At 52.3% G+C, this 27,293-nt stretch overlaps 1 protein-coding gene across 1 annotated transcript; it reads left to right on the top strand.

The window, feature by feature from the left end:
• Positions 1-2,077: 2,077 nt before the first annotated feature.
• On the top strand, positions 2,078-27,285 carry PEDS1 (plasmanylethanolamine desaturase 1). The gene is made up of 6 exons (XM_066234155.1): positions 2,078-2,311; positions 9,578-9,697; positions 20,387-20,478; positions 22,116-22,260; positions 24,025-24,237; positions 26,236-27,285. The coding sequence occupies exons 1-6, from the start codon at positions 2,188-2,190 to the stop codon at positions 26,355-26,357; spliced, it is 816 nt and encodes a 271-aa protein (XP_066090252.1). The 5' UTR covers positions 2,078-2,187; the 3' UTR covers positions 26,358-27,285.
• The last annotated feature ends 8 nt before the right edge of the window (positions 27,286-27,293 follow it).

The following is a 27,293-nucleotide window of genomic DNA, read 5'->3' on the forward strand; positions in this document are numbered from 1 at the left end:
CAGGGACAGACAGGAACGGAGAAATGGGAAGCATCAATCATTAGTTTTTCGTTGCGCGTTGCAACACCTTAGTTGTTCATTGATTGCTTTCTCATATGTGCCCTGACCACGGGCCTTCAGCAGACCGAGTAACCCCTTGCTCAAGCCAGCGACCTTGGGCTCAAGCTGGTGAGCTTTTGCTCAAACCAGAGGAGCCCGCGCTCAAGCTGGTGACCTCGGGGTCTCGAACCTGGGTCTTCCGCATCCCAGTCCGACGCTCTATCCACTGCGCCACTGCCTGGTCAGGCAAATGTCACTTTCTTGAACAGGCCTTCCCTGACTTTCATCCCCACCTCCCAGGAAACTCTGTCATGTCCCCTGCTATGTCCCTAGAATAGTTCCGGAACCAGGTTGGTGCTTAATATGCATGTGTTGAGTGAGTGAGTGAATGAATGAATGATCTCAGGCCGTTATTCCATCACCCATGGCGCTGGCCACTAGGAAGGCTCCAGACACCAGATACCAATGGTAGACAGCCATCCCAGACTGCTCGGAGGTGTGAGACACGTGCAGAGAACTTTGGAGGGTATTTCTCTGAAATCTGAGATCCAGCCCCCACCAAGGCAAGCAGCCCTTATGCTCCTGGGTTGAAAATCCAAATGTGTCAATAAATGACAGCGAGGCTAGCCAGTTTTTCCAGAATTCATCAGGACTTGGGCTGAAACCTGTCCCTGCCATCAAAATGAACTTTTCTTCCCTGATGGAGGTAGAGAAGGAAGCCGGGAGGGAGTCCGGGCCTGGCTGGGGACTGGGGCTGCCCACAGCAGCAACACTGGGAAAACAGCCCTAAGGTGACTGCGGTAACTAGCAGCTGAGGAACCCAGGGCTTACACCGTCAGAGAACCACGGCAGAATAAAGCCTCCAAAAGACAGGGGTCTTACCTAACCCTTCCCTGCTCCCTTCGGGCCCCTCTTGGGTCCTTTCATGGCCACTAGGGTGGCTCCCATTGGATGACACTTGATGGAATGTAGGTAAACAATTATGTGCTTTGTAGTCAGCTAGACCAGGGTAAAACCCTGTCCCTGTCCTTCACCTGCCCGGTAGTAAAAGCATGTGAGTGGGCCCTAACTCATTCAGCAGACATTCACTGAGCCTGCCCTGTGCCCGCCGTGTGCCTTACTGTGATCAAGACGGCGGGTGATCACAAAGCTGTGAACAAAGCAAGTCCTGGCCCTCAGGAGCTTGTTTTCTGGTGTGTGTGGGGGTGGGGGGATGGGGGGGGGGGATGTGAACTGCAAGTTCAGTGCCCAGGACAAGCGCTGTGAAGACAAACCTGGGTGATGTCACAGTGACTGAGGAGGAGGCAACTTTGAGCGGGGCGGTCAGGAGGGGCCTCTTAAGAGACAACATCATTGGGTATTACGAGTAAACAAAATGCTGCCGGCTAGCTCCTGGGCCGGCGTCTAAGATACTAAATGCTCACCAAATCTAACAGTGACCCCTAGGGCCACTGCCATCAGTTTCGTGTCCTCTCCCTCAGGAAAACGGGAGCTCCTGGGAGTCAGGCGTTTCTCCTCCCGGGCGCACAGCACCAACTGGCCCACAGCAGGTGCACGCACGGTCCTCGGAACCTCTGCACGCGGGAGGGCTCGATAAGCTGGCCCAGTGTAAACAGGCCCCAACTGGGGAGCAGTTCCAAGCGTCCACCAAGCGCTGGCTCCCGGCCCGGCGCCCTCGCGTTCCCTGCACACAGTAGGCGCTTGACAGGGCGTGCTGAAGACATGCCCACTTCTGGGTACTGCGGCGCACGACTTCGGCCCCTTGCACAGGACAGTAAAGCTGGACGGACGTGGGAGGCGCCGCGGCCCGCGTTTCCGTGAGACCAGACCCAGACACAGGCCAGGGCGGAGCCAGGCGGGCAGGCACGCGCGGCCGCCCAGCGCTTCCGCGCCCAGCTGCGCCCAGCTGCGGCCCGACCCCCGGCGCACCCCGGTTGGCTGTGGCTCGGAGGCTGGTGATTGGCCGGCGCAGTCCCGTCGCGGGTTCTGATTGGCTGTGACGCGCAGCCAGGCGAGGCCCCCGCCGGCGCCGCGGCTACCCCCAGCGCTGGGCGGTCATTGGGCGGCGTGATATCGCCGCGATTCCGCGGCCGTGCTGCCGCAGCCCTGCTGCCAGCAGAGCGCACCGGGCGGGCCGGTCTAGTGGCCATGGCGGGCGCCGAGGACGGGACGGGCCAGCAGCCGGAGCTCGACGAGGACGAAGCAGCGTATTGCCGGCGCTGGGGCGCGCAGCACGCCGGGGCCCGCGAGCTCGCCGCGCTCTACTCGCCAGGTAGGACCATCGGGGCCCCTCTGGGCCTGCAGTCACCAGCTTGGGCTGCAGACAGCGAACCTGGGTCTCCAGATCGGAACCCTAGCCTCAGGCCTCGCTGCAGAACTTCAGCATCGGCTTCTGTTTGCAAATAGTGCCCTCAAGTTTAGGGATGCAAATAGTGCCATCCCAGAGCTACTTCCAAGCCCAATCCGGAACCCCAGCCCTTAGACTTTTTGGACGCAGACTTCCTATATCAAGGAACTGCAATATCAGCTCCCGGGACTACAAACAGAGCTCCCATCGCGTCCCTAGATCCGAATCCTAGCCCCGGGGCACATACGGCTGCAAAGAGCGCCCTGGACTTAGGGACCCACCCCCACCCCAGAACCCAGTACAAGTCAGAGGCAGCTTCTCAGCTATATACATTGGCCCCAGCCTCCTGAAAGTCACACCCCATCCCAGTTTCCCCAGATCCGAAATTCATACCCTGGAACCCCATCTGTGCCCTTGCTAGGGCCCTGGGCTGGAAACGGTGACCTCAGCCCCCAAATCGGAGCACATCAGCCCCCTGCTCAGGGAACCCCAATTTAGGGGCCCCCAGCTACCAAGAGCCCCAGACGCCCTTCCCCCAAAGCCCCATCCTAGTCATAGTTCCAGTGGCTGAAACTACAGACCACCATTCCCTCTCTCCCCTCCACCACCCTCTACCACTCCATGCCATGAGCACTCTCAGGTATTCCGGAATTGCCCGCAGGGGAGAGCATTGTACATCCTCTAGTTTAAGCCCCTCCCACACACAAGCCACAACTCCATCCCTTGCCTGTCCCCTGAGTGGATATATTGCCCCCTCCATTCTTGGATGTGGAGTCCCCATATTCCCCACACCAGACCACGACTTGTTCCCATTCTGCCCTCAGGCTTCTTACCGCTGTGCCTACCATTTATGTATGCTCCAGCAAGCTCGAGCCCCCACCTCCTTATCTGACTTCCTCCTGAGCCCCAGGAATCTCACTGCTTGGCCCCAAGGAGGCCGAGTGTGCCCAGGTGTTAAGGAAGTGCCTTTGAGGACTCCAGAGTCAGGTGACTGGGATCTGGTCATCACACCAAGCTTTGTTTGCCAAACATTCTGACACCTTAATGCTTGCCACTGTGCCCAGCCCTAGCCTGGTGAGGACATGGATCCACTGCCACCTTTGGCTTGTATGGCCTGGGTTTGTGTATCACCTCTGCCATAACTGGGGCTGCATGACATTGGACCATTTGCTTTCTCATTGAGGATCACCAGAGATCTTTCTGGACTTGCAATTCCATGTTCTAAATGTGATTTTCTTCTGACCTGACTTAGGCACCTGGCCCATGCTGTCTTCATGGTTTCTTCAGTCTTTTCCCAAAACACTCAGCCTGTGACACTCCTCCCCTCCTAGGGCAGGCTGGGCTTGGCCTCCCGACTGCTACCTAGTTGTATGATCTGGGTCAAGCCACTTTCCCTCTCTTAAGCCAGTTTCCTCCCCTTTAAAATGGGTACAACGTAAAGTTTATTTGTTCCTTAGTGATGTTAGGAAGAGAAAATGAGATCATCTACTTTGGCATATTGCCTGGCATATAGTAGGTGCTCCCTGCTGTTAACCCAGTACTCTGACCTTTCCTGTGAATCTTGGAAAGCCACCTCACTTCTCTGGTCCTCAGACTGGCCACCTGGACATCGACGGTAAGGATTCAAAGGTCTTCTCCTTTGGTGTCCAGCCCTGCCCACTCAAGTAAACCCTATGTACTTTCAACCAAGTCATAAGTGGGCATTCTGAGCCCCCCCCAGGACATAATCTTCCCATCCCACCATGATGGCATCTTTGTCTGGTTCTGGTCTCCTCGGGTGCCTTTCACTCTGAAGAATAGCCATGCAGGGATCAGAGGCTGCAGAGCCTCCTGTACCCCAACCTGTAGTCAAGGCCTAACTCCTGACATGGAGTTTGAGGAGCTGGGGTGTGTGGAATGGAGGGAGAGAAACTGGCCAGACTGGTTTCTCCAAATTCGTAGGGCTCCCCTTTCCCCTTCCCTGTGTAACCTTGAGGAAATACCTTGACCTCTCTGAACCTGACCTATAAAATGAGGAACCAGGCACACTACATATTAAGCAGCATTGTCCTGGTCCCTGTTCTAGACTGTGGGGGCAAAGTGGTGAACAAGACAGGAAGAATGGGGTTAGTATTTCAGTAAGCCCAGTGTAGAAGGGAAATATCTTGCTTGCCCAATGGTAACAAGTGCTGTGGAACAAATATATAACCAGAAAATGGGGAAGTTGGGGACAGTTACATTTTAGAGGAGGCAGTTAAGCTTCACTGACCAGGTGACATTTGAACACAGACCTGAAGGGAGGGAATCATGAAGGTATTTGAGGAAGATTTAGTCCGAACCAGGAATACATACAGCAGGTGCAAAGGCCCTGAGGTGGGAGCATGCCTGGAGAGTCTGCAGAACAGCAAGGAGGCTTGTGGGCTGGAGCAGAGTGAGGGGAGGGAGAGTAAGAGACATTTCTGGGTTCCAGGATTAGATTCTTGAGATTCCTGGGGCTAGTGGGTTGGAATTGTGATAGTTGGCAGCAGTAATAAGGCAAAGAAAATTTATTAAGCCCTGTCGTGTGCTGGGCATTTTCCCTACATGCTCTTCATGTAGTCTTCACTACAGTTGTCTGAGGAGCACCTTAGTATTAACTCCATTTACAGGAAAGGATTCTGAGACCCCTGTAGCCTTGTCATAGAGAATGTGTTCTTCTACACTTGTCCTGCCTGGATTGGGCTTGCACCTGCCCCCACAAGAAGGGAAGTTGGCTAGGCCAGGGATTGTGTCTGTTTGGTTTCCCTAAAGTGCCTGGCACTTCGCGAGTACCCCACCCATCGTCACATTTCCTGAGGCTCAGCAAAGAGTAGTGACTTGTCCATGGTCACACAGCCAGTTAGCAGCAGGGCCAGAACCAGAACACTGGTGGGGGGTGTTCTGGGTCTTGTGTTCTTAATCTTCACTGTGGGAGTGCGCCAGCTCAAGGTGGGTGTGTGGGAGGGGGACCATTGTTCCAGGGCAGCTGAGCAGAGAGAATGGGCCTGGTGTCTATGGGGAACTTGAGTTATCTGATCAGCACAGCATGGGGTGGAGAGGGTAGTAGTAGAGGTGAGGCAGCTGAGCCTAACCCCCTGGGCCCTGAGTGTCTGGCCGAGGAGTTGAGGCCTGGTCCTGCAGGTCCTGGGAGCCAGAGGACCCCACAGCCCGCTCCACTCTCGATTTGAGTTTTGAAGCAGCAGCTGCCCTATAGCAGGTGCCAGGATTTGTAAAGGGCCCACTGAGCTTGGCAGGCCTCCCCTGGCCTCATGTGCAAGCCAACAGGTGAGGAAGGTGCCAGCTGAAGCCTGCCTATAAGTGCCCTGGGCTCCAGGGATAGATCCTGAGAGGTTGCTACAGCCTCCTATAGATACCCAGCTGCCTATAGATGTCCCCTGCCTGGGGGACACAGGGCTCTTAGTACAGGGCTAGGGAAAAGGCACAGGGTGTGAGGGGTACTGAGCGGAGGTCCTGGCCTGTAGCCCCAGAGCTGAGCCTAGGTTCCGTCCTCCAAATGGGCCTGACTAAGGCCAGAGGACAGAGGCTTGGGACCCCTACCCTGGCCGCTCCTGGCCCCTGCCACACTCTGGCCTCCCTCAGTCTTTTTGTTTTTCCATTTCTTTGTCTCTCCTTCACTCTGGCCATGCTGTTTCTCTTTTATTCTCTGTCTCCCTATAATCTCTCTGTTTTTCCCTGTCTTCTGTCTCTGTGTCTCTTGATTCCTGTTCTCTGCTATCAGTCTCTCTGTCTCTCTGTTCCCTGCCTTCTTCCTATCTCCTGTCCACACTTTCTTGAAGCCGAGGATCTCCTAATGGCTAAAACCCACAAAATTATGTTCTTCAGACCTTGTCTGACTGAATTAGGAGGTTTGGGCCTGATGCCAAGCCTCTGGCCGCAGCCTGCCCCCAGGAAAGCGGAGGTGGCTGGGGCCTGGCTCCTGACCTCCTCTGCCCCTCCCAGCCCTACACCACCACCACACACAACCCGGCCCCCTCCCCAGTCAGTGCTGTCACTCAGCTCAGATTGTGGGCCCTGGCCAGGCCAGGGTGGCTCAAGAAACCAAGTTCCCAGCTCCCTGCCAGAGTCAGCCTGAGTTCTTGTGGCCTGAGCAAAGCCCTTTTCCTTCCTGGACTCCAGCATACCAACCTGGAAAGTGACAGCGTTGAGACCACTTGACCATGTAGCTCTGTCAGGCTGACTGTTCGTGCTGTGACTTAGGTGACTCTCGAGTGGCTTTGGACAAGCCACTTCGTCTCTCCAGGCCTAGTTTCTCCCTCTGAAGGGTGGTACAAAGGTCCACAGAGTATGATGAGGGCTGACTGATGTTATTCCTGACATTGTACCTGGCATATAGGTGGGATTTAATGAAGGCCATTTATTATTGTAGATGTTTTTTTCCTGTATTTTTTCTAAAGTGAGAAATGGGGGAGACAGTCAGACAGACTCCCTCATGCACCCAACCGGGATCCACCCGGCATGCCCACCAGGGGGCGATGCTCTGTTGCAACTGGAGCCATTCTAGCGCCTGAGGCAGAGGCCATGGAGCCGTCCTCAGCACCCGGGCCAACTTTGCTCCAATGGACCCTTGGCTGCAGGACGGGAAGAAAGAAATAGAAAGGAGAGGGGGAAAGGAAGGGTGGAGAAGCAGATGGGTACTTCTCCTGTGTACCCTGACCAGGAATCAAACTGAGGACTTTCACACGCCAGGCCTATGCTCTACCGCTGAGCCAACCAGCCAGGGCTGTATATGTGTTTTTTATGGATCAAAGTTGCAGTCTTTGGTCTGCAGAAGGATCCAGATTCAGAGGCCGAAGAGAATGATGGGAAAATACTCAGAATACAGGGACATTCTCCATGGCATGGGGAGAAAGCGAGGCAATCTTTGGAATCAGGATAGCCCCAAACATTCAGGCTGTCTACCGGGTCCCCTTTATGAGTCCAGGATCCAAACCCAGCTTCTTCATTTTTACCCACTGAGCCTCAGTTTCCTCATCTGGGAAATGGGATCACACAGTTCCTCTGTGGAGAGACTGAGACTTGAATGAGAGACTGTGCCTCAGGCTCAGAAACTCAGAGGACTGCAGGGGCCGGGCCAGGACTGCCACCAGTAGAGGAGGGGACCGGGATGAACTGGGAGCTCTCACCCCCTTCTGATGGGGAAGCCACTGTTGCTCAGACCCCAGGGTGGCCAGAGTCCTATGTTCTCAGGGAAGCAGGATATAGGAATGTTATGTGTTGTTGTTGTTGTTTTTAAGCGTAGCTAATTTTTTTAACTGAGAGCAAAAGACGCCAGAGGGAGTGGGTCTGTGGCATCTCTGATGTGGGCTAAACCTGGCACTGCAGCTGTGACAGGCCTCATTGGGTGTCATTCATTATTCCTGTCACTGTTATGTTATCACATTGTTATCCCTGCAGGCTGGGCAGCGAGCAGTCAGGTTGGCATTGAGGAATCAGCTGTCCCTTATCCCCAGCTGTCCCCCTCCCCAGGATTTCTGCTTCTGAGCTCCAGGCTTTGGCCACAAAGAGGAACCAGACAGGAAAATCCCTGCTGGGCCTGATCATGGGGACCTTAGCTGGGGGCTGTGAGGGTGGCAGGGCCACATGACCCAAAGGAAATAGCCCCTGATTGAGAAGCAGGAAGCAAGGGATCCTAGGCCCTCTCCTGCTGCTGTGTGACCCCTGTTGGGGTCCTTACTCTTTCCGAGTCTCAGTGTCCTCGCCTGTACAAAAAGGGGCCAAGGGAATGTGACTGTGGGCATGTCCCTTCCCCACGCCGAGTCTTGGTTTTTTCATAGGGCAAAGAGAGGGCAGCTACTCCAGGTCTGGCTCAGGGCACAGCTTGCTATTGTGTGACTTGGACAAGGCCCTTTCTCTCCCTCTCTCTCTCTCTCTCTCTCTCTCTCTCTCTCTCAGCCTGCTCTGTCAGGAACAGCGTGCTTTGGGGAGGGGAGCCCAGAGACAAAGCTTGGCAGTTTTTCCTTTAGGATCATCTTTGGGAATTTTATTCCATAAGCATTTATTGAGCACAAAGTATGTGCCAGGGCCCTGGTGAGCAAACTAGACAGAGTTCCAGGCTTCCTGAGTTCACATTTGGCCAGGGGAAGACAGATGGTATACAGGCAGTGGAAGTCTCACATGATGGACCCCATGTTGGGGAAGCCCAAAGGTCAGAGGAGTAATCATGGATGGCTTCCTGGAGGCAGAGATTCCAGGTCGAGATTTGCAAGGACAGTGCCAAAGTCAGCCTGGTATAGAAGGGTGAAGGAAATAGCACATACAAAGCACTAAAGAAAGGAGAGGACAAATGTGGAAGAAAACTTCTTTATGTACCTGGCCCCTTCAGTGAATAATCACTCAGAGGGGCCCACTTGGCCCTATTATCACTTAAGATGATCCTGGCCCAGAGTGTGTTCAGGGCCACACGAGTAACAGGGAATAGAAGGAGGGGCCAGGGATAGCAGGACAGGTAAGAGCAGGGTCTTGGGAGCCAGACCCTCTAGCCACAAAATCCTCATCTCTAGCGAACAAGCCGGGTAGTGTTGGGTTACTTCGTGGGACCACTCTGACGCTCAGATTTCTTATCTACCAAACAGCATCAGTTCAGCTGGTAACTGGCACACAGTAACTGCTCAGTCGATGATCAACACTAATAATATGGGAATTATTATTGTTAAGGATCTTCCATGCCCTTGGGACCAGCTGCCTGGAAAGACAGTGTTCTCGGGGACCCTGTCACACATTCCATGGCACCCACACAGTGTTTTTACTTCCTTTTACTTTTTAAATTTTTAATTAAAAAATATAAGAAAAGATTTTTGATATAGTACGTTCATAAATTTTCAATTCAAAAGGGAGTAAGTGAAAAGCTGTCTCAGCTATAGAATATTTTTCCTTTTTTACATAAATGGCTGCTATTTGCTCTTAGCACAATGTCCTGGATAGTCCACTGTGCGCACACCCTAGCTACAGAGATGCTGTGGGCCACATTCATTTGGCTGATCCCTCGACATGGACACCCAGGTTACTTCCCCTCAAACAAAGCTGCAGTGAGCGAATCAGCTTGTCCAAGCTCATGTGTCTACTCAAAATATGTGGCAACATTTTAAGAGATTTTACACCCACTTCTTGATTTCTGGCTTCTCTTGAGAAGTAGGAGCTGCCTTACTTGCTCACCTCTCGCCTCTCTCCCCACAGGCAAGCGCTTCCAGGAGTGGTGCTGCGTGGTCCTGTGCTTCAGCCTCATTGCCCACAACCTGGTCCACCTCCTGCTGCTGGCCCGCTGGGAGCACACGCCCCTCGTAATGCTGGGTGTTGGTGAGTGCCCACAGCGCAGCTGCCTGCCTCAGTTTCCACTAGGCCAGGGGCGCACCTATTGTCCGAGTCCCTGATGGCAGTTTGCACACGTGTATATGTTTGTGGGTGTGCATGATTGTGTTTGTGCACATGAGTGCAGTCCATGGTGTGGAAACCCCGCCTCTCATCTCAATCAATGGCACTTGTGTCCTTCCTGTCATTTGGGCCAAAAACCTGGGCATGATCCTCAGCTCCTCTCTTCTCTCACATTTCATATCCAAAGTATCAGCAATACTGTTGGCTGCACTTTCAAAATCTCCCCAGAATCCAACCATTACTCTTTAGCTTCACTGCCCCCACCCTGGTCCAGCCACCAGCCTCTCCCACTTGGACCATCATAGGAGCCTCCTCCCTGGTCTTCCCACTTCCACCTTTGCCTCCATTCTGCACACATAGCCAGAGGGACCCTGCTAGAACCTCAGTCAGGTCTTGCCGCTCCCCTGTTCTCCCCTGTATACTTAGGATGAAACACCAACTGCTCAGCGTAGCCTGGCCCCAGCTCCTCCTCAAGATCTCATCTCCCTCCGCTCTGGCTCAGCCTTGCTCCCACCACACTGGCCTCACTGTGCTTCCACCCCGTGCTGGACACACCCCTCCCTCAGGGCCTTTGCATATGCTTTCCCCAGTGTCTGGAACACTTCCTAGACATACTTATATAGTTTATGATCTCGTCCAGTTATCTGCTTAGAGTTCTCTGCTTAGAGGTCACCTCCTCAGGGAACCCTCCTCAATTACCCGTGAAAAATAGCAATCCCTTCACCCTCACCCTACTCTTTATATAATAGATTTCTTTATGTTTCCCCCTACTCAAATATCAGCTTCCTGAGAATAGAGATTTTTGTCTGTTCACTGCCGTGTTCTCAGCCCCAAGCACAAGGCCTGACACATTGTAAATGTACAATAAATATTATAAATATTTACACTGAATGAATGAAGCAAGCTGCAACTTATTAGTACATGCTGAGTGTTTTCCCTCAGTCAATCCTCACCCATTCACAGCCTGGGAATAGATGCTACAGTTATCACTTTTCAGATGAGGAAACTGGGGCTCAGAGAACGGACGGGCCCAGAGTTCTTAATTCACTGTCTCCATTTCTAGTGTTCAGTTCCCACAATCTCATTAAAAGAATTCTGACTGCGGCCCTGGCCAGTTGGCTCAGCGGTAGAGCGTCGGCCTGGCGTGCGGGGGACCCGGGTTCGATTCCTGGCCAGGGCACATAGGAGAGGCGCCCATTTGCTTCTCCACCCCCCTCCTCCTTCCTCTCTGTCTCTCTCTTCCCCTCCCTCAGCCAAGGCTCCATTGGAGCAAAGATGGCCCGGGCGCTGGGGATGGCTCCTTGGCCTCCTCCCCAGGCGCTGGAGTGGCTCTGGTCACGGCAGAGCAACACCCCGGAGGGGCAGAGCATCGCCCCCTGGTGGGCAGAGCGTCGCCCCTGGTGGGCATGCCAGGTGGATCCCGGTCGGGCTCATGCGGGAGTCTGTCTGACTGTGTCTCCCCGTTTCCAGCTTCAGAAAAATACCAAAAAAAAAAAAAAAGTCATCTGGGTCTAGGGTGGGGGTAGGCATGTGCTAGGGGGCCAGCACAACTGGAGGGAAGGGGGACTCACCCATCCAGTGCTGGGGAGCCTGGGCCCCACCCTCAGGAGTCAGACACGCCCCCTCTGCACAGAGGAGAGGGACCTGCGCCACCAGCCTCCCATTCAACGGCAGTCATGCAGACAGTGTGTTCCCTTAAGCCCCATCTGGGGTGGTTACAAGCCAGCCCCTGCAGACCTGGGTTTAAGTCCCAGCTCCACCACCTCTGCGTGGCCTTGGGCAAGTGTCATTGCATCTCTGAGCCTTGTTTTCCACATCTTTTTTTTTTTACAGAGACAGAGAGAGTCAGAGACAGGGATAGATAGGGACAGACAGACAGGAACAGAGAGAGATGGAAGCATCAAACGTCAGTTTTTCAGTTTTTCATTGCGACACCTTAGTTGTTCATTGATTGCTTTCTCATACGTGCCTTGACCACGGGCCTTCAGCAGACCGAGTAACCCCTTGCTTGAGCCAGCGACCTTGGGTCCTAGCTGGTGAGCTTTGCTGAGACCAGATGAGCCCGTGCTCAAGCTGGTGACCTCGGGGTCTTGAACCTGGGTCCTCCGCATCCCAGTCTGACGCTCTATCCACTGCGCCACCACCTGGTCAGGCTCGTTTTTCACATCTTTTAAGTGAAGCTGCTCTCAGTACCTGCTGCCTGGCGCTCCTGTGAGGGCACAATGCAGGTGTGCATAACTGCTGGGAGGCCACCCAACTTACCCGTCACCAGGGCTTGTGCCTTCTGCCTCCAGGCTCAGTTTAATAGTGGATATTTCGTGACTGCCTATACTATGTGCCAGGCCCCAGGCTGGGAACTTTTGGTGGCAACCTAGTAAGAAGGTTCTGATTACCATCCTCTGAGGGGCCAGGTGACCTGCCCATTGGCCCTCACTCGGGCAGCAGCAGTCTGGTATCACATATTCAGACCTGCCTGGCTTCTGAACCAGGGACTGTACAGCCTCCAGTTAGCATTGAGATGAGAGGGTGTTCTAGGCAGGGGCCCAGTTTGGGCAAAGAATCAGCACCCTCAGAGCCCAGGTGTGTGTACTGTGAGCCAGGACAGTGGGCATCCCAGGCAGGTCACCACTCTCTCCCATGGTTGGGACCAGGCAGCTTCCCGCCCTGGGCCCTGGAGATCTCAGACTGTCCGGCCAGCGCATCTGATTCCAGCTTCCCAATCTTGTACCTTTGCCTCTGGGCTGATAAGAGCAGACAATCCCGCGATAGCAGTGTTTACACAGTCCCTAATCAGTTTAAGTAGCCACACTGATTTGTGTGTTAACACGCAGGAGGTAAGGGCATTGTGCCAGCCTCCAGAGCCCGCCCCCTGCCCAGCATTATCTCTCCAGAGGTTCTGGTCCCTCTGCAAGGCCTTTGAACCGAGGGGAGGCAGGTGCCAGTTAATAAATGCAAACAGACAGCACAATGCTGGGAACACAGTCAAGATAAGAGCGTAGGCAGGGAAGAGGCGAGAGATCAAGGAAGGTTTCTCTGTAAAAGTGACATTTGTATAGAAACCTGAAAGAGGTGAGGGAGGGGGCCTGGCAGATATCGCTGGGAGGGGTATTCCAGGCAAAGGGGACAGCAAGTGCAAAGGCCCTGAGGCTGGTGTATACCCAGTGCTTTGGGGGATAGAAAGGAGTCCAGGAGTTTTATTCCAGAGGCTGTCAGCAGCTATTTGTGAGTTTCCAGCAGGGAGCTAACATTAACTGATGAGGTTGAAGTAGCTGGCTTGAGGGTAGATGCTTGAAGTGCCTGCCTGAGAGCCAAAGGGAGGTTGTCTGTCTAGCAGGAAATTAGAAATCCCAGTCTAGAATCAGGGAAGGCAATAGAGAGCAAAATCTGGGAGGCCTAGGGGTGGAGATGGTCTTAGAAGCTCTGGTGCTGGCCACGCACCTCCAGGGCTGAGTGGGAGCGGAGCCCGAGGTCACTGGTGCTTCCAGGCCGGGGATGGGGGGGGGGGTAGGGGGCATGGCAAGAGGAGAATGTGTTTCCAGAAGACAGGGGGCAGCAAGGGGACCAATGGATTTGGCCACATGGAGGTCATTACCCAACCAGGACTACTGTCGTCAATGAATGAGTGAACAAGTGAACAGCCCTGGGAGCCCTGAGCTGGGAGCTGTACTTGGAATGTGAAGGAAGGAAGTTGGTCTCTCTCTCTCTTTTTTTTTTTTTTTAATGAGAGACAGAAACAGACAGGAAGGGAGATGAGAAGCACCAACTCTTAGTTGTGGCACTTTAGTTCATTGATTGCTTTCTCCTGCATGCCTTGACCAGGGAGCTCCAGCAGCCAGGGACCCCTTGCTCAAGCCAGCGACCTTGGGCTTCAAGCCAATGACCTTTGGGCTCAAGCCAGAGACCATGGGACCATGTCTATGATCCCATACTCTAGCTGGAGACCTTGAGGTTTTGAACCTGGGTCCTTAACATGCCAGGTCAACACTCTATACTCTGTGCCACCACCAGTCAGGCTTAAGTTGGTCTTTGAAAGAAAGAGAGTAGGAGCTTTCTGGCAAACAGACAGAAGAGAGGATGTTCCAGATAGAGGGGACACAGTGAGTGCAAAGCTGGCAGGAAGTCAGGTCACATGGCCTCAGGTCATGGCTGGCCTGGTAGGTGATTCTGAGTTAAAAGCCAGGGTTTGGGTACAGGACCGTATGGACCAGCCTTCAGCAGCGTCCACTCTGCCTCGGTCACTCTGTCTCCACACCAGGCTTTGAGAAGGGCAGGGACGAAGAAGTCCCTACTGAGTGACCTGTGTGGAAATGGCCCCCCACCAAGGGGCCCCGGGATTGTCAGAAGAGCCCGGAGTGAGTCATTGCTCATTCCCTACCCCAGCGTCCTACAGACAGGGAAATAACCAGGCCAAAGCATCCCCGGGGAGAGCCATCCGCCAGCCAGCCACCAGCCGCCACCACCGGCTGGGACAAAGAAGCTTCTGTGTGCCCGCCTCTGCCACCCCTGCCCCCATTAAAGCAGCGTCAGGCAACAGGCTTGGAGTCTAAAAACAGCCACCCGCAGAGGCCTGGGGATCACAGAGCCATTTCCTCCCAGAAGGAGGGGAGAGCTCATTCTGTCCCAAAATAATTCCTGACCTCTGTCCAAGTACACATCCCTCTCTGCTCGGCAGCCTGAAAGGCCAGGTGCTGATCATCTAACAGATGACGAGACTAAGGCTCTCAGAAGAGAGTAGTATTTAAACTACTAACTAGAGCTACATTTGGGGAGCATTCACTGTGTCCCAGGGACCGTGCTAAGCACTTTCCCTGCATTAGCCCATCTTATTAACTTGCTTTTAGTTAGGTGAAGTGAGTACTATGAAAATCCCCAGCCTTGGCTGGCTGGCTCCATGGTAGAGTGTCAGCCTGGCATGTGGATGTCCCAGGTTTGATTCCTGATCAGGGCACACAAAAGCGCCCATCTGCTTCTCCACACACACCCCTTTCTCTCCCTCTTTCCCTCTCTCTTCCTCCCCTACCGCAGCCATGGCTAGATTGGTTCCAGGGAGTTGGCCTCGGGGGCTGAGGATGGCTCCATGGCCTCCACCTCAGGTGCTAAAAAAAATGGCTTGGCTGCTGAGCAATGGAGCAACGCCTCAGATGAGCAGAGCATCATCCCCTAGTGGGCTTGCCTGGTGGATCCCCTTCAGGGTGCATGCCGGAGTCTGTCTCTGCCTCCCCTGCTCTCACTAAAATAAAATTTTTAGCTCTGGCCGGTTGGCTCAGCAGTAGAGCGTCGGCCTGGCATGCGGAGGACCCGGGTTCGATTCCTGGCCAGGGCACATAGGAGAAGCGCCCATTTGCTTCTCCACCCCCACCCCCTCCTTCCTCTCTGTCTCTCTCTTCCCCTCCCGCAGCCAAGGCTCCATTGGAGCAAAGATGGCCTGGGCGCTGGGGATGGCTCCTCGGCCTCTGCCCCAGGCGCTAGAGTGGCTCTGGTCGCGGCAGAGCGATGCCCTGAGGGGCAGAGCATTGCCCCCTGGTGGGCAGAGCGTTGCCCCTGGTGGGCGTGCCGGGTGGATCCCAGTCGGGCGCATGCGGGAGTCTGTCTGACTGTCTGTCCCCGTTTCCAGCTTCAGAAAAATACAAAAAATAAATAAATAAATGAAATTTTTAAAAAAGAAGAGAAAATCCCCATTTCTCAGACTTGGACGTGAAGGCTCAGTGTCATCCCGAACACCTTGCGCTGGTCTCTGACGGCTTACTAGGAGCCCGGACTGCCCAGCCGCTGAGGGACCCTGGGCAGTGCTTTCCCGAGTCTCATTTCCTCCTCTAGAAGTCGGGACGTGGTAGCGCTCATCACAGTAGACATGAAATGAGATAATACACAGTTTTTTAAATAGACATTATTTTTAGAACAGTTTTAGATTTACATAAAAAGAGCAGATAGCACAGAGGGTTCCCATGTACCCCTGCCCCCAGTCTCCCCTATTAGTAGCATCTCATATCTTACATGAGTATCATACACTGGTTATAATTACTGTTCCAATATGGATACATTATTATGAACTCAAGGGCCCAGTTTATTCAGCTCGCCTTCATTTTCACCTCATGTCCTCTCTGTGTTCCCGGATCCCATTCAGGATCCCACATCACATTTAGTGATCATGTCTCTTCAGGCTCCCTCTGGCCGGGACAGTCTCAGATTGATGTTGACAGTTTTGAGGAGGACTGGTATTTCCTTGGATGCCCCTGTACGGGGTCTGCCTGGTGTTTTCCTTAGACTGGGTTATATGTTTGGAGAGGAAGAGCTCAGAGGTAAAGTGGCTTTTTTTTTTTTTTTTTTTTTTACAGAGACAGAGAGAGTCAAAGAGAGGGATAGACAGACAGGAACAGAGAGAGATGAGAAGCATCAATCATCATTTTTTTCGTTGCAACACCTTAGTTCATTGATTGCTTTCTCATATGTGCCTTGACCGCGGGCCTTCAGCAGACCGAGTAACCCCTTGCTTGAGCCAGCGACCTTGGGTCCAAGCTGGTGAGCTTTGCTCAAACCAGATGAGCCCACGCTCAAGCTGGCGACCTCGGGGTCTCAAACCTGGGTCCTCTGCATCCCAGTCCGACGCTCTATCCACTGCGCCACCGCCTGGTCAGGCGTAAAGTGGCATTTTTATCACATGGTACATAGCAAGGGTGCGTACTAACAACATGACTTAGCACTGTGATGCTGACCTTGGCGACCTGGCCCAGGTGGTGTCTGCCAGCTTTCTTCGCTGTGGAGTTACCCTCCTCCCCCTTCCATACTGCACTCTCTTTAGAAGGAAGTCATTGTGCACAGCCCATACATAAGATATGGGGAGCTGTGACCCCTGATAATGCACTTTCTAACATCTGCATAGGACCAGGCACACAGGAAGTGCTCCAATGTTAACCGTTCCCACAAACACTGTTTTTTCTAATACAGATGCTCCTTGACTTAGGATGGGGTTACATCCTGGTAAAACATTTTAAGTCAAAAGTGCATTTAATACACCTAACCCACTACCCACCATAGCTTACTTAGCCTAGTCTACCTAAATGTGCTCAGTAACAGAGGCTACAGTTAGGCAAAATCATCCCACAAAGCTTATTTTATAATAAACCATGTGATGTATTAAGTGTATCACTGTCATATCATCGGAAAGTCTTAAGTTGCACCATTGTAAGTCCGCGACCTTCTGTATTGCTTTTATTGTTTTTCCTGTCATTTGTAAGGATTAAATGCTTAGGATGATTACGGAGATAAGATGTGTAACTGGCTTAGGACTGGCCCTGGTAGAGCGTAGGGATTATAAAAGATAAAACATTTAAGGCGCTGACATAGGCCTAAAGTGCCCAATAAATGTCAAGTAAAATAAATGATTAAATAGCTGGCATCTTCACCCAAAGGAAATGAGGGCATATGTCTACAGTCTTGCATATGAACATTTTCGTGGAAGTTTGAGATATAACAGCCCTACCTGAAAACAACACCGATGTCCAACAGCAGAACGTGTAGACACACTGCAGTACATCCAGACGATGGATACAACTCGGCAATAAACAGGATGAACTGCTGATACATCAGCTACATGGATGACTCTAGAAGTATGCTAATGAAAAAATCCAGACCCAAAAGAGCACATAGTATATGAATCCGTTTATGTGAAGACCGAGGCAAAACCAATCAGTGATAAGCAGATCAGAGGTTGCACAAAACAGGGATGGAAGGAAAATTAGTGGACACAAGGCTGCCTTTGGATGTAGGCAGCATTTAGAGGCATTAGTGAGAGCTGTCAGGATAGAACCTCAAGAGGCACCTCAGCTAACCCCTCACTATGCAAGTGAAGGTGCTGTGGCCCAGAGGGGACAAGAGACTTGCCCAGAGACACAACAATGTGGTAGCAAGAGATGAGGCCCCCAATTCTTGATCTAGATTCACCTTAGCTCTTGGCCCCACAGCCTTTTTTCCATCCTCGAAGGGTGATGGTTTTAGAGACAGGTACACCTGCTTCTTCTCATCCTGTGCCTGCAGCTGCCACTTCTATGCCATGAGACTGGGGTGGGGGGGTCAACTTCTCAAGAGCCCCTTTTCTCACCCAAGAAGTGGGGATAATAAACGATACCATCTCAGGTGGTGACAAGTACTGTGATAGAAATAAAGCATGGAGATGTGGCCACGAGCATCTGCCTGAGAGGTTGGCTTCAGCCGGGGGGGTTGAGTGAGATTTGCCCTGAACAAGAAGGCGGAGGAGGAGCCAGCCACTCGGGATCTTTAGGGGACGGGTAAGGTACCAGCTAGAGGAACAGCAAGTGCCGAAGCCCTTGGCTTCCATCTCCCTGGCCTCCCTGACTCTTGCCTTGGGCCACCCTCCCACTGAGTCACTGAGGAGCAGGGCTGCCCAGCCATGGGTGGGGCCCTGGGTACACAGACCCAGAGGGCCCTGCTGAGCCCTGACCTCTCCCCAACCCAGCGACCTGTGGAGTGTCACCCTACACCTTATCATCCAGCTTCCTCGTGCCAGGAGGTCGTGCTTGTCCCTAACTGCCCGCCTATCCTTGTCACCAAGAACTTGCAGGTGCCTGAATAGAGCTGTCTCCCCTGCCCCCTCCATCCGTTTCATGTTTGGTATCCATGGGGTGGAGGCTCCAGGGCCTCTGGAAAGTCTTCATTCATGGCTCCCTGACACTTGGGCCCAGGCATTGGAGCTGCATGTCCACTCATGCCCCCTCACTCATGATCCCCCTTCTCACGGGAGCCCTCCGGGGTCTTTTCTGCAGCTTCCACAGTTCCTCAGTGGCCTGGCCTCTTGCCACCAAGGGGCTGAGGGCCTGAGCAAAACTCAAAGAGCCCTTGCGAATGGCCTAGCCGGGCCTTGAACAAGTTCACACGGAGAAACTGAGCCTGGGAAGAGGGAAACTGAGCCTAAGTCACATGACCCAGTGGACTAAACTTATCTTCACTGAAAAGTGCATTCACTCGCTGCCACGTTTTCTAGCTTCTCCCGCCTCGTGTCTCTGTCCCAGAGTCGGTGAGCTCAATGTCCAATGCGTCTCTGGCTCTAGAGCTGGGCACACAGCACAGCTTCTCACAGAATGTTGTCTGACAGACTCAATGACTGAATAACAATAATAACAGTAATAGGTAATAGGGCTTACTGGGTGCCAAGTACTGTACTTAGTTCTTATGTTGATTAATTCAGTGTTTACTGAACCCCAGGTAAGTGCCAGGAACCAGGATACAGTCATAAGCAAAAGACTAAACTCCCTGCCTTTGTGGGGCTGGCATTCTTGGGAGGGACACAGGAAACAAAGAAAAGTGAAGACCAAGGGGACAGGTGCTTGGAGAAAAGGAGACAGGCAATAGGAAATGCTGGAAGGTGAGAGTGGGTACAATTTTAGATCAGGAGTCCTTGGCGGACTTTGAGGAAAAACACGAAGGAAGTGAAGGAGTGAGCTGTGTTACATCTTGGGAAAGAACATTCCAGGCAGAAGGGAAAGCAAATGCAGAGACCCAGAGATGTGTAAGGGTGTGCAAGGGACACACCAAGAGGGCTGAGATGCAGAGAGAGGGAAGTGTGATGGGCGTGGCACTGGGGTGTTACCTTGGCAGGTGGCCGCCTGTCTGCCCTGGTTTCCCCATGTATACAGTATTGATGGTGCATCCTGCTGTGTTAATATTTGGACTACAAGTCTGGTTCAGAGCCCAGCTCTGCCACTCACCATCTGTGCCACTTCAGCCTAGTTACTTCTGTTCTCCAAACCTCAGTTTCCATCTCTGTAAAGTAAGACTAAAAACAGTACCAACTTCTAACAGGTTATGAAAATTTTTTGAAATCCAGCATGTAAAGCACTTGTGTCTGACACTGAGAACGTACCCAATAAATGGTAGCTGCTATTTTTCTTAATCATCATCATTCCCATCTATCTAGAGGAAATTGGGGCACAGAGAGGTTAAGTAACATGCCCAGTGTCACACAGCTAGTGAATGACAGTTGGAATTTGAGTCCAGATCTAACAGCTCTTAACTTCTGTATCATACTGAACCCTCAAATGGGTGAATGGTGTTGGGGTCTCCAAGGGGACCCCAATCCAATTCTGAACCAATTGAGAACAAAGACAAAGAAAAGGCTGCTGGATGCCAAATTTTCACATTTATTGTTGATAAAAGCTAGGTCAGATTGGGGAGCATGTGTCTCTCTGCACCAAAGGTACTTTTTGACACCAAACCCCGGAAGGACATTTCCATCACCGGCAATGCTCTAGCAGAGTGGGCTTCCCTATGTGGAGCTATTGGAGGTCAGTTCCTAATAGGGAAAGGTTGTGTTGATCTGAGCATGCCCAGTTTGCTCTCTACAATCCTGATCTCCCCTGGGGCAGAACAAATAAAGGCACAGATCCAGACTGATGCCAGGAGCATTATGCCTGCGGCTACACAGGAAAGAAAGTGTCCCAAGTAGAGAAGGGACAGCCTTTCCCCTAACAAATGAATGAATAAACAGGCAAACCAGTGAGTGAACATGTGACTCCCTGTTTGGGGTGGGCAGATGGGGAGATGTCCCCATGTGTGTCTCCTTGCCCCCACCTCCTGCCATTCACCCTGTTCTTTCCACAGTTGCAGGGGCTCTCATTGCTGACTTCTTGTCTGGCCTGGTGCACTGGGGAGCTGATACTTGGGGTTCTGTGGAGCTGCCCATCATGGGAAAGGTGCGTATATTAACCCAGCCTAGTCTGTCTCCTCTGAAAGGTGGTAGGGCTCTCTGACCCTGGATGAGCTCCCTTTCCTGTCCAAGCCTCTGTTTCCCTATCTGAAAGAATAAACCATCCTGGCCCCAGCCAATTGGCTCAGTGGTAGAATGTTGGCCTGGTGTGTGAATGTCCCAGATTTGATTCCTGGTCAGGGCACACAGGAGAAGCTACCATGTGCTTCTCCACCCCTCCCCCTTCTTTCTTTCTCTCCCCCTCCTGCAGCCATCAGCCCCTGGCACTGAGAATGCCTCAGGTGCTAAAAATAGCTTAGTTGCTGAGCGTGGCCCCAGATGGGCAGAGCATCAGCCCCAGACTGGGGTTGCCAGGTGGATCCCCACTGAGGCATATGCAGGAGTCTGTCTATTTCCTCTCCTCCCACTTGGAAAAGAAGAGGAAAATAAAAGTGAGAGAGAAAAGATTAAACCAACCTTCCAGCCTAATCTATATGCCCCCCTCCTCCAGGACTAGAACAGGAATCCCCTGGGATTTTCTGGAAGCAGAAGCATCAGGCATGTGACAGAGAGCTTTGATATATGCCCACCTCACCAGAATCCCTTGACTTTGGGGCCACATCTTGTTCTCCTTTGTCTTCCCTGCTGTGCCTTACTGTTTGTTTGTGTTCATTAAACTTTATCTTATACCAGTCTGACCTTTTTGGTTGTAAGTTACAGAAAATTCAATATAAACTGTTTTAACCAAGCAAAGGTACTGATTCATGTACTGAAAATTTCACAGAACCAGATTAAGGCATGGCTGGGTCCAGTAGGACAGACCAAGTGTACATATTCTTCAGACAGTCTCTCTCCATATCTGTCTCTACTTTCCTCTCTGTAGGTTTCACTCTGGCCTAGGCTTTCCCCTGGTAAGGTGGCCAAGATGGCTTCCAGCTTTCTAGATTTCCATTCTCAGCTCAGTACCCACCCCCAGTGGAAGGAGAACTTTTCCTTTCCCATAGTTATAGCCAAAGTCCCATGGCTTACTCCCATTGGCCCAGCTTGGGTCACATGCCCATCCCTCAGCCAGTCACTGTGGTCAGAGGGAGAGAATGTTCTGACTGGCTAAGCCAGGGTCACATGTTCATTCTTTTTTTTCGTGTGTGTGTGTGTGTGTGTGTGTGTGTGTGTGTGTGTATTTTTCTGAAGCTGGAAACGGGGAGAACATGTTCATTCTTAACTGGGGAGTGGAGGGTTAGCCCCATCAGAACAATTGTACTAAGGGAAGAGGGGGAGGGTATTATCAGAAAGAAGGCCTTAGGGTCCTGCCTCATTGTGAGGGCCTCCTCAACTGTCATGGGGTAGGAAGGAAGGACAGAGATTGTGTCCAAGGTCCCTCAGCCCACGTGGGAATCAGGCCCAAAGCGGGGCAGTACCAGCCTGAGGTCCCTGTCGGGGCAGTTCAACCTGTCTTCTGCTAGAGCTGCTGGACCTAGACCCTGAGGCCGGGTGGGATCTGCGTCAGTGGCATGGTGGAATGTCCAGCATCCCAAAGTCAAGGAGACAGACTCAAATGAAGAGCGCGCAGGAGGTCGTGGGGAAAGGCTGACCACAGGCTGACTGGCCGGATCTATCCACTCCTGCCTCCTTGTCCCGCCCCAGGCTTTCATCCGACCATTCCGGGAGCATCACATCGACCCAACAGCCATTACACGTCATGACTTCATCGAGACCAATGGGGACAACTGCCTTGTGACACTGCTACCACTGCTGAACATGGCCTACAAGTTCCACACCCAGAGCCCTGGTGAGTGTGCCTCCGTGGGCCATCAGGGACAAACACTCCCATTCCCATGAGCCTCCTGTGGCTTGAGTATGTGTTTCGCCCCTCACAGTGTTATAAAACAATTTTTGCCCTGGCTGGTTGGCTCAGTGGTAGAGCGTCAGCCTGGCATGCGGGAGTCCCAGGTTCAATTCCCGGCCAGGGCACACAGGAGAAGCGCCCATCTGCTTCTCCACCCCTCCCCCTCTCCTTCCTCTCTGTCTCTCTCTTCCCCTCCCGCAGCCAAGTTCCATTGGAGCAAAGTTTGCCCGGGTGCTGAGGATGGCTCTGTGGCCTCTGCCTCAGGCGCTAGAATGGCTCTGATTGCGGCAGAGCGATGCCCCAGATGGGCAGGGCATCGCCCCCTGGTGGGCATGCCAGGTGGATCCCGGTCGGGCACATGTGGGAGTCTGTCTGACTGCCTCCCCGTTTCCAGCTTCAGAAAAATACAAAAAAACAAAAAAACAAAAAAAAAACCACACAATTTTTATTTAGTTACCTTCATGTAAAATTGAAATGTTGACATAAAGGTCTGTGTTTCCAGCTTCTCTTAAACATCCAGTCTGGCTGTCCTGGGCCTTTGTTCCCATTGGCCTTCTTCACTGGGTTGGGGCTGAGCTACAGCTGCTGCCTTTAGACAGGACGCACACTCTCCAATTTGCCATTGTCCCCAGTTCAATGTCCTACACCAGCCTGAATCCTTGCTCATTTGTATTACCTGCCTGGCCCTGAGAACTTCTGGTTTTGCTGTCCTGGCTTAGTGGAAAGAGTATCTGCTGTGAACTCAGGCAGTCCTGCATTCAGTTCTCTGCCATACCTATTTTAGGAAGGAAACTTGTCCCAAAGCAAGTCACTCTACTTCTGTAAGCTTTATGGTTAGGTGGGGAAATGAGTCCTTCCTTTTCCAGGTCTTATTCTAACAACTTGACACCTGATTGATCCTTAGAGCAACCTCCCTGTGGGTAGATGTGACGAGCATCTGTGGTGTAGTGAGTGCTGTGGTGCCCCACCCACATCCTCTTCCCAAAGGGTGTAACTGTCCCCTGGCTGCTATGAGTGGTGGCTGCTAACAGCTCCCAGCTGCCCCTTCTGAGAACCACTAGGCCAGGTCCTGCCTCTCCCCTGGGGATAAACCTGAAGCCAGTGACAGGAACACCTACCAAAGACCAGCCCCCTCGTTTCTGAGGGGGACTGGCTATAAGGGCATTACCACTCCAGAGTCCCCCCCGCAGGGCCAGGCTGAGGCCAGCCCGTCTTTGCTTAGCTCTTCCCCTGTCCTGATTCCCTCACTCCCTCAGATATCTTCCCAGAAGCAGGGTTCCCTTTACTCTCCCACCCCTGATAAGTCACGTGCACCTGAATCCTTATCTCAGGCTGTGCTTCGAAGGAACCTGGACAAAGACTTACTCCCATTTTATTGATGAAGATGTTAACTCTTTGAGTTAAGGCTCAAAGAGTCAGTCGCTGACCTCGGCTCATACAGCCAAGAAATGTCATAGCCAGCCCTGCTGACTTCAGAGCTCACGTTCTTAAATGTTACTATGCTTATTCATTATGTGCCCACTGAGCAGAAGGGGAGTCTGAGCTCGCCTGAGGCCACGTGGGAGGCTGCACGGATGCCTGTCTGCTACCCTAGGATGGATGGTAGCAGCCTAGGGCCTGAGGCAAGGGCCAGGCTGGAGGTGGGCCCTCACCCCATGTGACAAGTATGCAGGTCCTATGGGTACCCAACCCTCTCCCACCCTGCAGAAGCCCTGGAGCAGCAATACCCCTGGGAATGCTTCGTCTTCTGCCTGATCATCTTCGGTACCTTCACCAACCAGATCCACAAATGGTCGCACACATACTTTGGGCTACCGCGCTGGGTCACCCTCCTGCAGGACTGGCATGTCATTCTGCCGCGTAAACACCATCGCATCCACCACGTCTCACCCCATGAGACCTACTTCTGCATCACCACAGGTGCGCCTATAGCGTGGCATTGAATAGGCTACCACCACCCCATCTGGCTACAACTTCATCCCCAGGGTCAGGAGGGCACAGGTCACAGTGGGAGGTCATTCAGTCCTTGCCCTGTGGGAACGTTCTCTCAGAACACATTTATTTAGCACCTACTATGTGCCAGGTACTCTTCAATGTGCTAAGGACACAGCTGTAAATAAGACAGAATCCTCCCACCACCACCTCATGGAGTTGGGATTCCAAGCACCCATCTACCCAGCAATTATTTATTAAGCACCTACTAGGTGCCAGGCACTGTTCTGGACTTAGGACACAGCACTGAACAAAATAGGCAAAAATCCTTCCTTCCAGGCATTGACATTCTAATAGGGGACACTCCAGACAATAAATAAGTACTACATCTGATATGCTGTTATGGAGGGAAAAAAAGCAGGGAGAAGGAAATGGGAAGCTTTGCCTTTTAAATAGGGTAGTCAGGGAAGGCCTCACTGAGAAGGTGACGTTTGAACTGAGGGAGAAGGCCAAGCAGATCTGAAGGAAGAGCACTGCAGGTAGCAGGAACCTGTGGGTGCAAAGGCCCTGAGGCAGGAGCATGTATATTTGAGGGGCAGAGAGATAGCAGAGATGACAAAGTCCTGGTTTGAGAATTGTTATGAAAGGAAGTAAAGCAGGGTAAAGGGCAGAGAGTCATGGGGGGTTGGGGGAAGGAATGGCTGTTCATATAAGGTCAGAGAGCTGAAATAAGTGTAGGAGGGACCTTGCAGATAAATAGAGAAGGAACAGCAAGTACAAATGTCCTGAGGCAGGGAGATGCCTAGAGTGATGTGGAATAATAGTAAGGAGGCACACATGCCATTGGTAGTGGGCCAGTGCCAGAGAAGTGGAGTGAGGTGAGGTGGGCGAGCAGGTTTTCCAGTGCCAGCTGGGCATCTTCCAAGGTTAAGTATATAAGGTGCTATCAAGTCGGGCCAACTTGACCTGTCATCTCCTCTATGTGTGCCCTTAGAAGACTCAAGCCTCCCCAGATATCATGGTTCTAATCCATGAAATGGGTCTGCAGCCACTCCCTTCACATGCCACCTGGGCGGGGCTGGATGTAAATGGCAAGATGGCAGATGCAAAGTGCTTAACACATAGTAGGAACTCGATAAGCTACTGGGGTTTCTTTCGGCTTTTTTGTTTTGTTTTTCTGGAGGCAGCACTGAAAGCCACAGAAAATATTTTGTGCATGTCCTAAAGTCGGGCTCTTTGAGAGCAGGTGGAGAGGTGAGAATTTAGGCCGTCTAGTAGGAGTTCAGTTCACTACTCAGCCAGGCCTGGGATCAGTCTTGGTTTGGCCACCTACTAATTGGGAAACTCCCCTCTTAAGTCTCAGTCTGCTCATGTGAAAAAGGGAACTGATAATAGTATCTACCTGGCTTGGATCCAAATTGTAATAAAGATATGAAATAAGATTGTGAGTAATATGTTTTGAGCACCTACTATGTGCTAGGTGCCATTCTAGGCCCTGGGGATCAGTAGTGAAAGAACATGAGGTTCTGCTGTTTGGAGTTGACATTCTAGTTTGGGGGTAGGGAGAAAAACCAACAAAAAATAGAGAAGTGTTGAATTAATGGCATTAGTTACATTATCATAAAGGCTATCAAGAAATAAAAGAGGAGGATGTGACAGACCTGGAGTACATTTACATGGTGGTCAGGGAAGCCTTCCTGGGAGAGGTGGCATTTGAGCCAAGTGATACAAAATACTGCCACCATGCCTAGCATATAGTAAGTGCTCAGTAAGAAAGTGAATGAGAGGGGGTATGGAGGCATGTCTGAGTAGCCCAAGCCCATTGATGGGAGGCCCCCATTCCCAGATTCATTGATCAGTCCTTCTCCCCTCCTCTCTGCAGACCCACAACCATTGCTCCTGCCCCAGGGAGAACCAGCTCTCTCCCTATACTCCCTCAACTACTGCTCTCCCATTCAATCCCTTGGCGCCCTGTTTCCACTGCAGGCTGGCTCAACTACCCTCTGGAGAAGATGGGCTTCTGGCGACGCCTGGAGGACCTCATCCAGGGCCTGACGGGCGAGAAGCCTCGGGCAGATGACATGAAATGGGCCCAGAAGATCAAATAACTCCTCCAGCCTGCCAACTCGTTGCCAACCTTCCCCAGCCTCCCCAAACCGAAGCCATCTGCCAAATCCCAGCCGTCCCGGCACTGGCCCCTCCAGGTGGAGGGGATGCCTCCTGGGCTGGACCAGGGCACCCCCAGCCCACCCTTCGTGACACAGAATACTTGAGCCACTGATTTTTCATTTCCTTTTTTTTTCCGTTTTCTTTCCTTGGCCCCCCCTCCCTAGCTACCTGAGATGCTCTGTCTGCCAAGCCTGATTCTGCAGAAAAAGGAGCCCCCTGGGTAGAGGGGAAGCTCACCCACTCCCTACACTCCAACCTCCCCTAGCCCCACTGGGCAGCCCTCAGCGCGGCTGGCATTGGGGCCACTAAGTCGTCTTATCTGTCCCTCCTTGTCTGTCCCCTGTAGTCTGGGAGCCCCCAGGCACACTGAAGTGTCCCTGGAGTATTGCCCTGGCATAGCCCTGCATATTGACTCCAAAGTCCTTTGTGGACAGCCCTATCCATTCAAGGATAGCAAAATGCAGAAAGGGTCTAAGGGCACTAGGCCAGAAGAGGCCAGAATCCCTGGCCCAACTCTGGACCCTCCTCCTCCCTTGCCCCTCCCCATCTCTCCACATGATTCCAGCCAGAGCTGATGTTTCTATGTGAAGGAAGGAATGTCATAGGGCGCGGACCCTGCAACGGGCCTTGATCATTTGGAAGGGGACATAGTGTCCCCTCTGGCCAGGGGTATGTCAGAGAAGGAAGAGTGGGGCTTTTTTTTTGTTTTTTTGTTTGTTTGTTTGTTTGTTTGTTTTAAAGGTGCTTGCTTGTTTAATGTAAATAATAGAAAGCCTTAATATCTTTTCTGTAACACGGAGTAATATTTTAATGTCATGTTTTGGATGTACATAATATATTTATAACAAAGCAGCAAGCGTCTACTTACCTTGGGC

This window comes from Saccopteryx bilineata, chromosome 6, assembly GCF_036850765.1.
Source record: "Saccopteryx bilineata isolate mSacBil1 chromosome 6, mSacBil1_pri_phased_curated, whole genome shotgun sequence".
In the NCBI taxonomy this organism is placed as follows: domain Eukaryota; kingdom Metazoa; phylum Chordata; class Mammalia; order Chiroptera; family Emballonuridae; genus Saccopteryx; species Saccopteryx bilineata.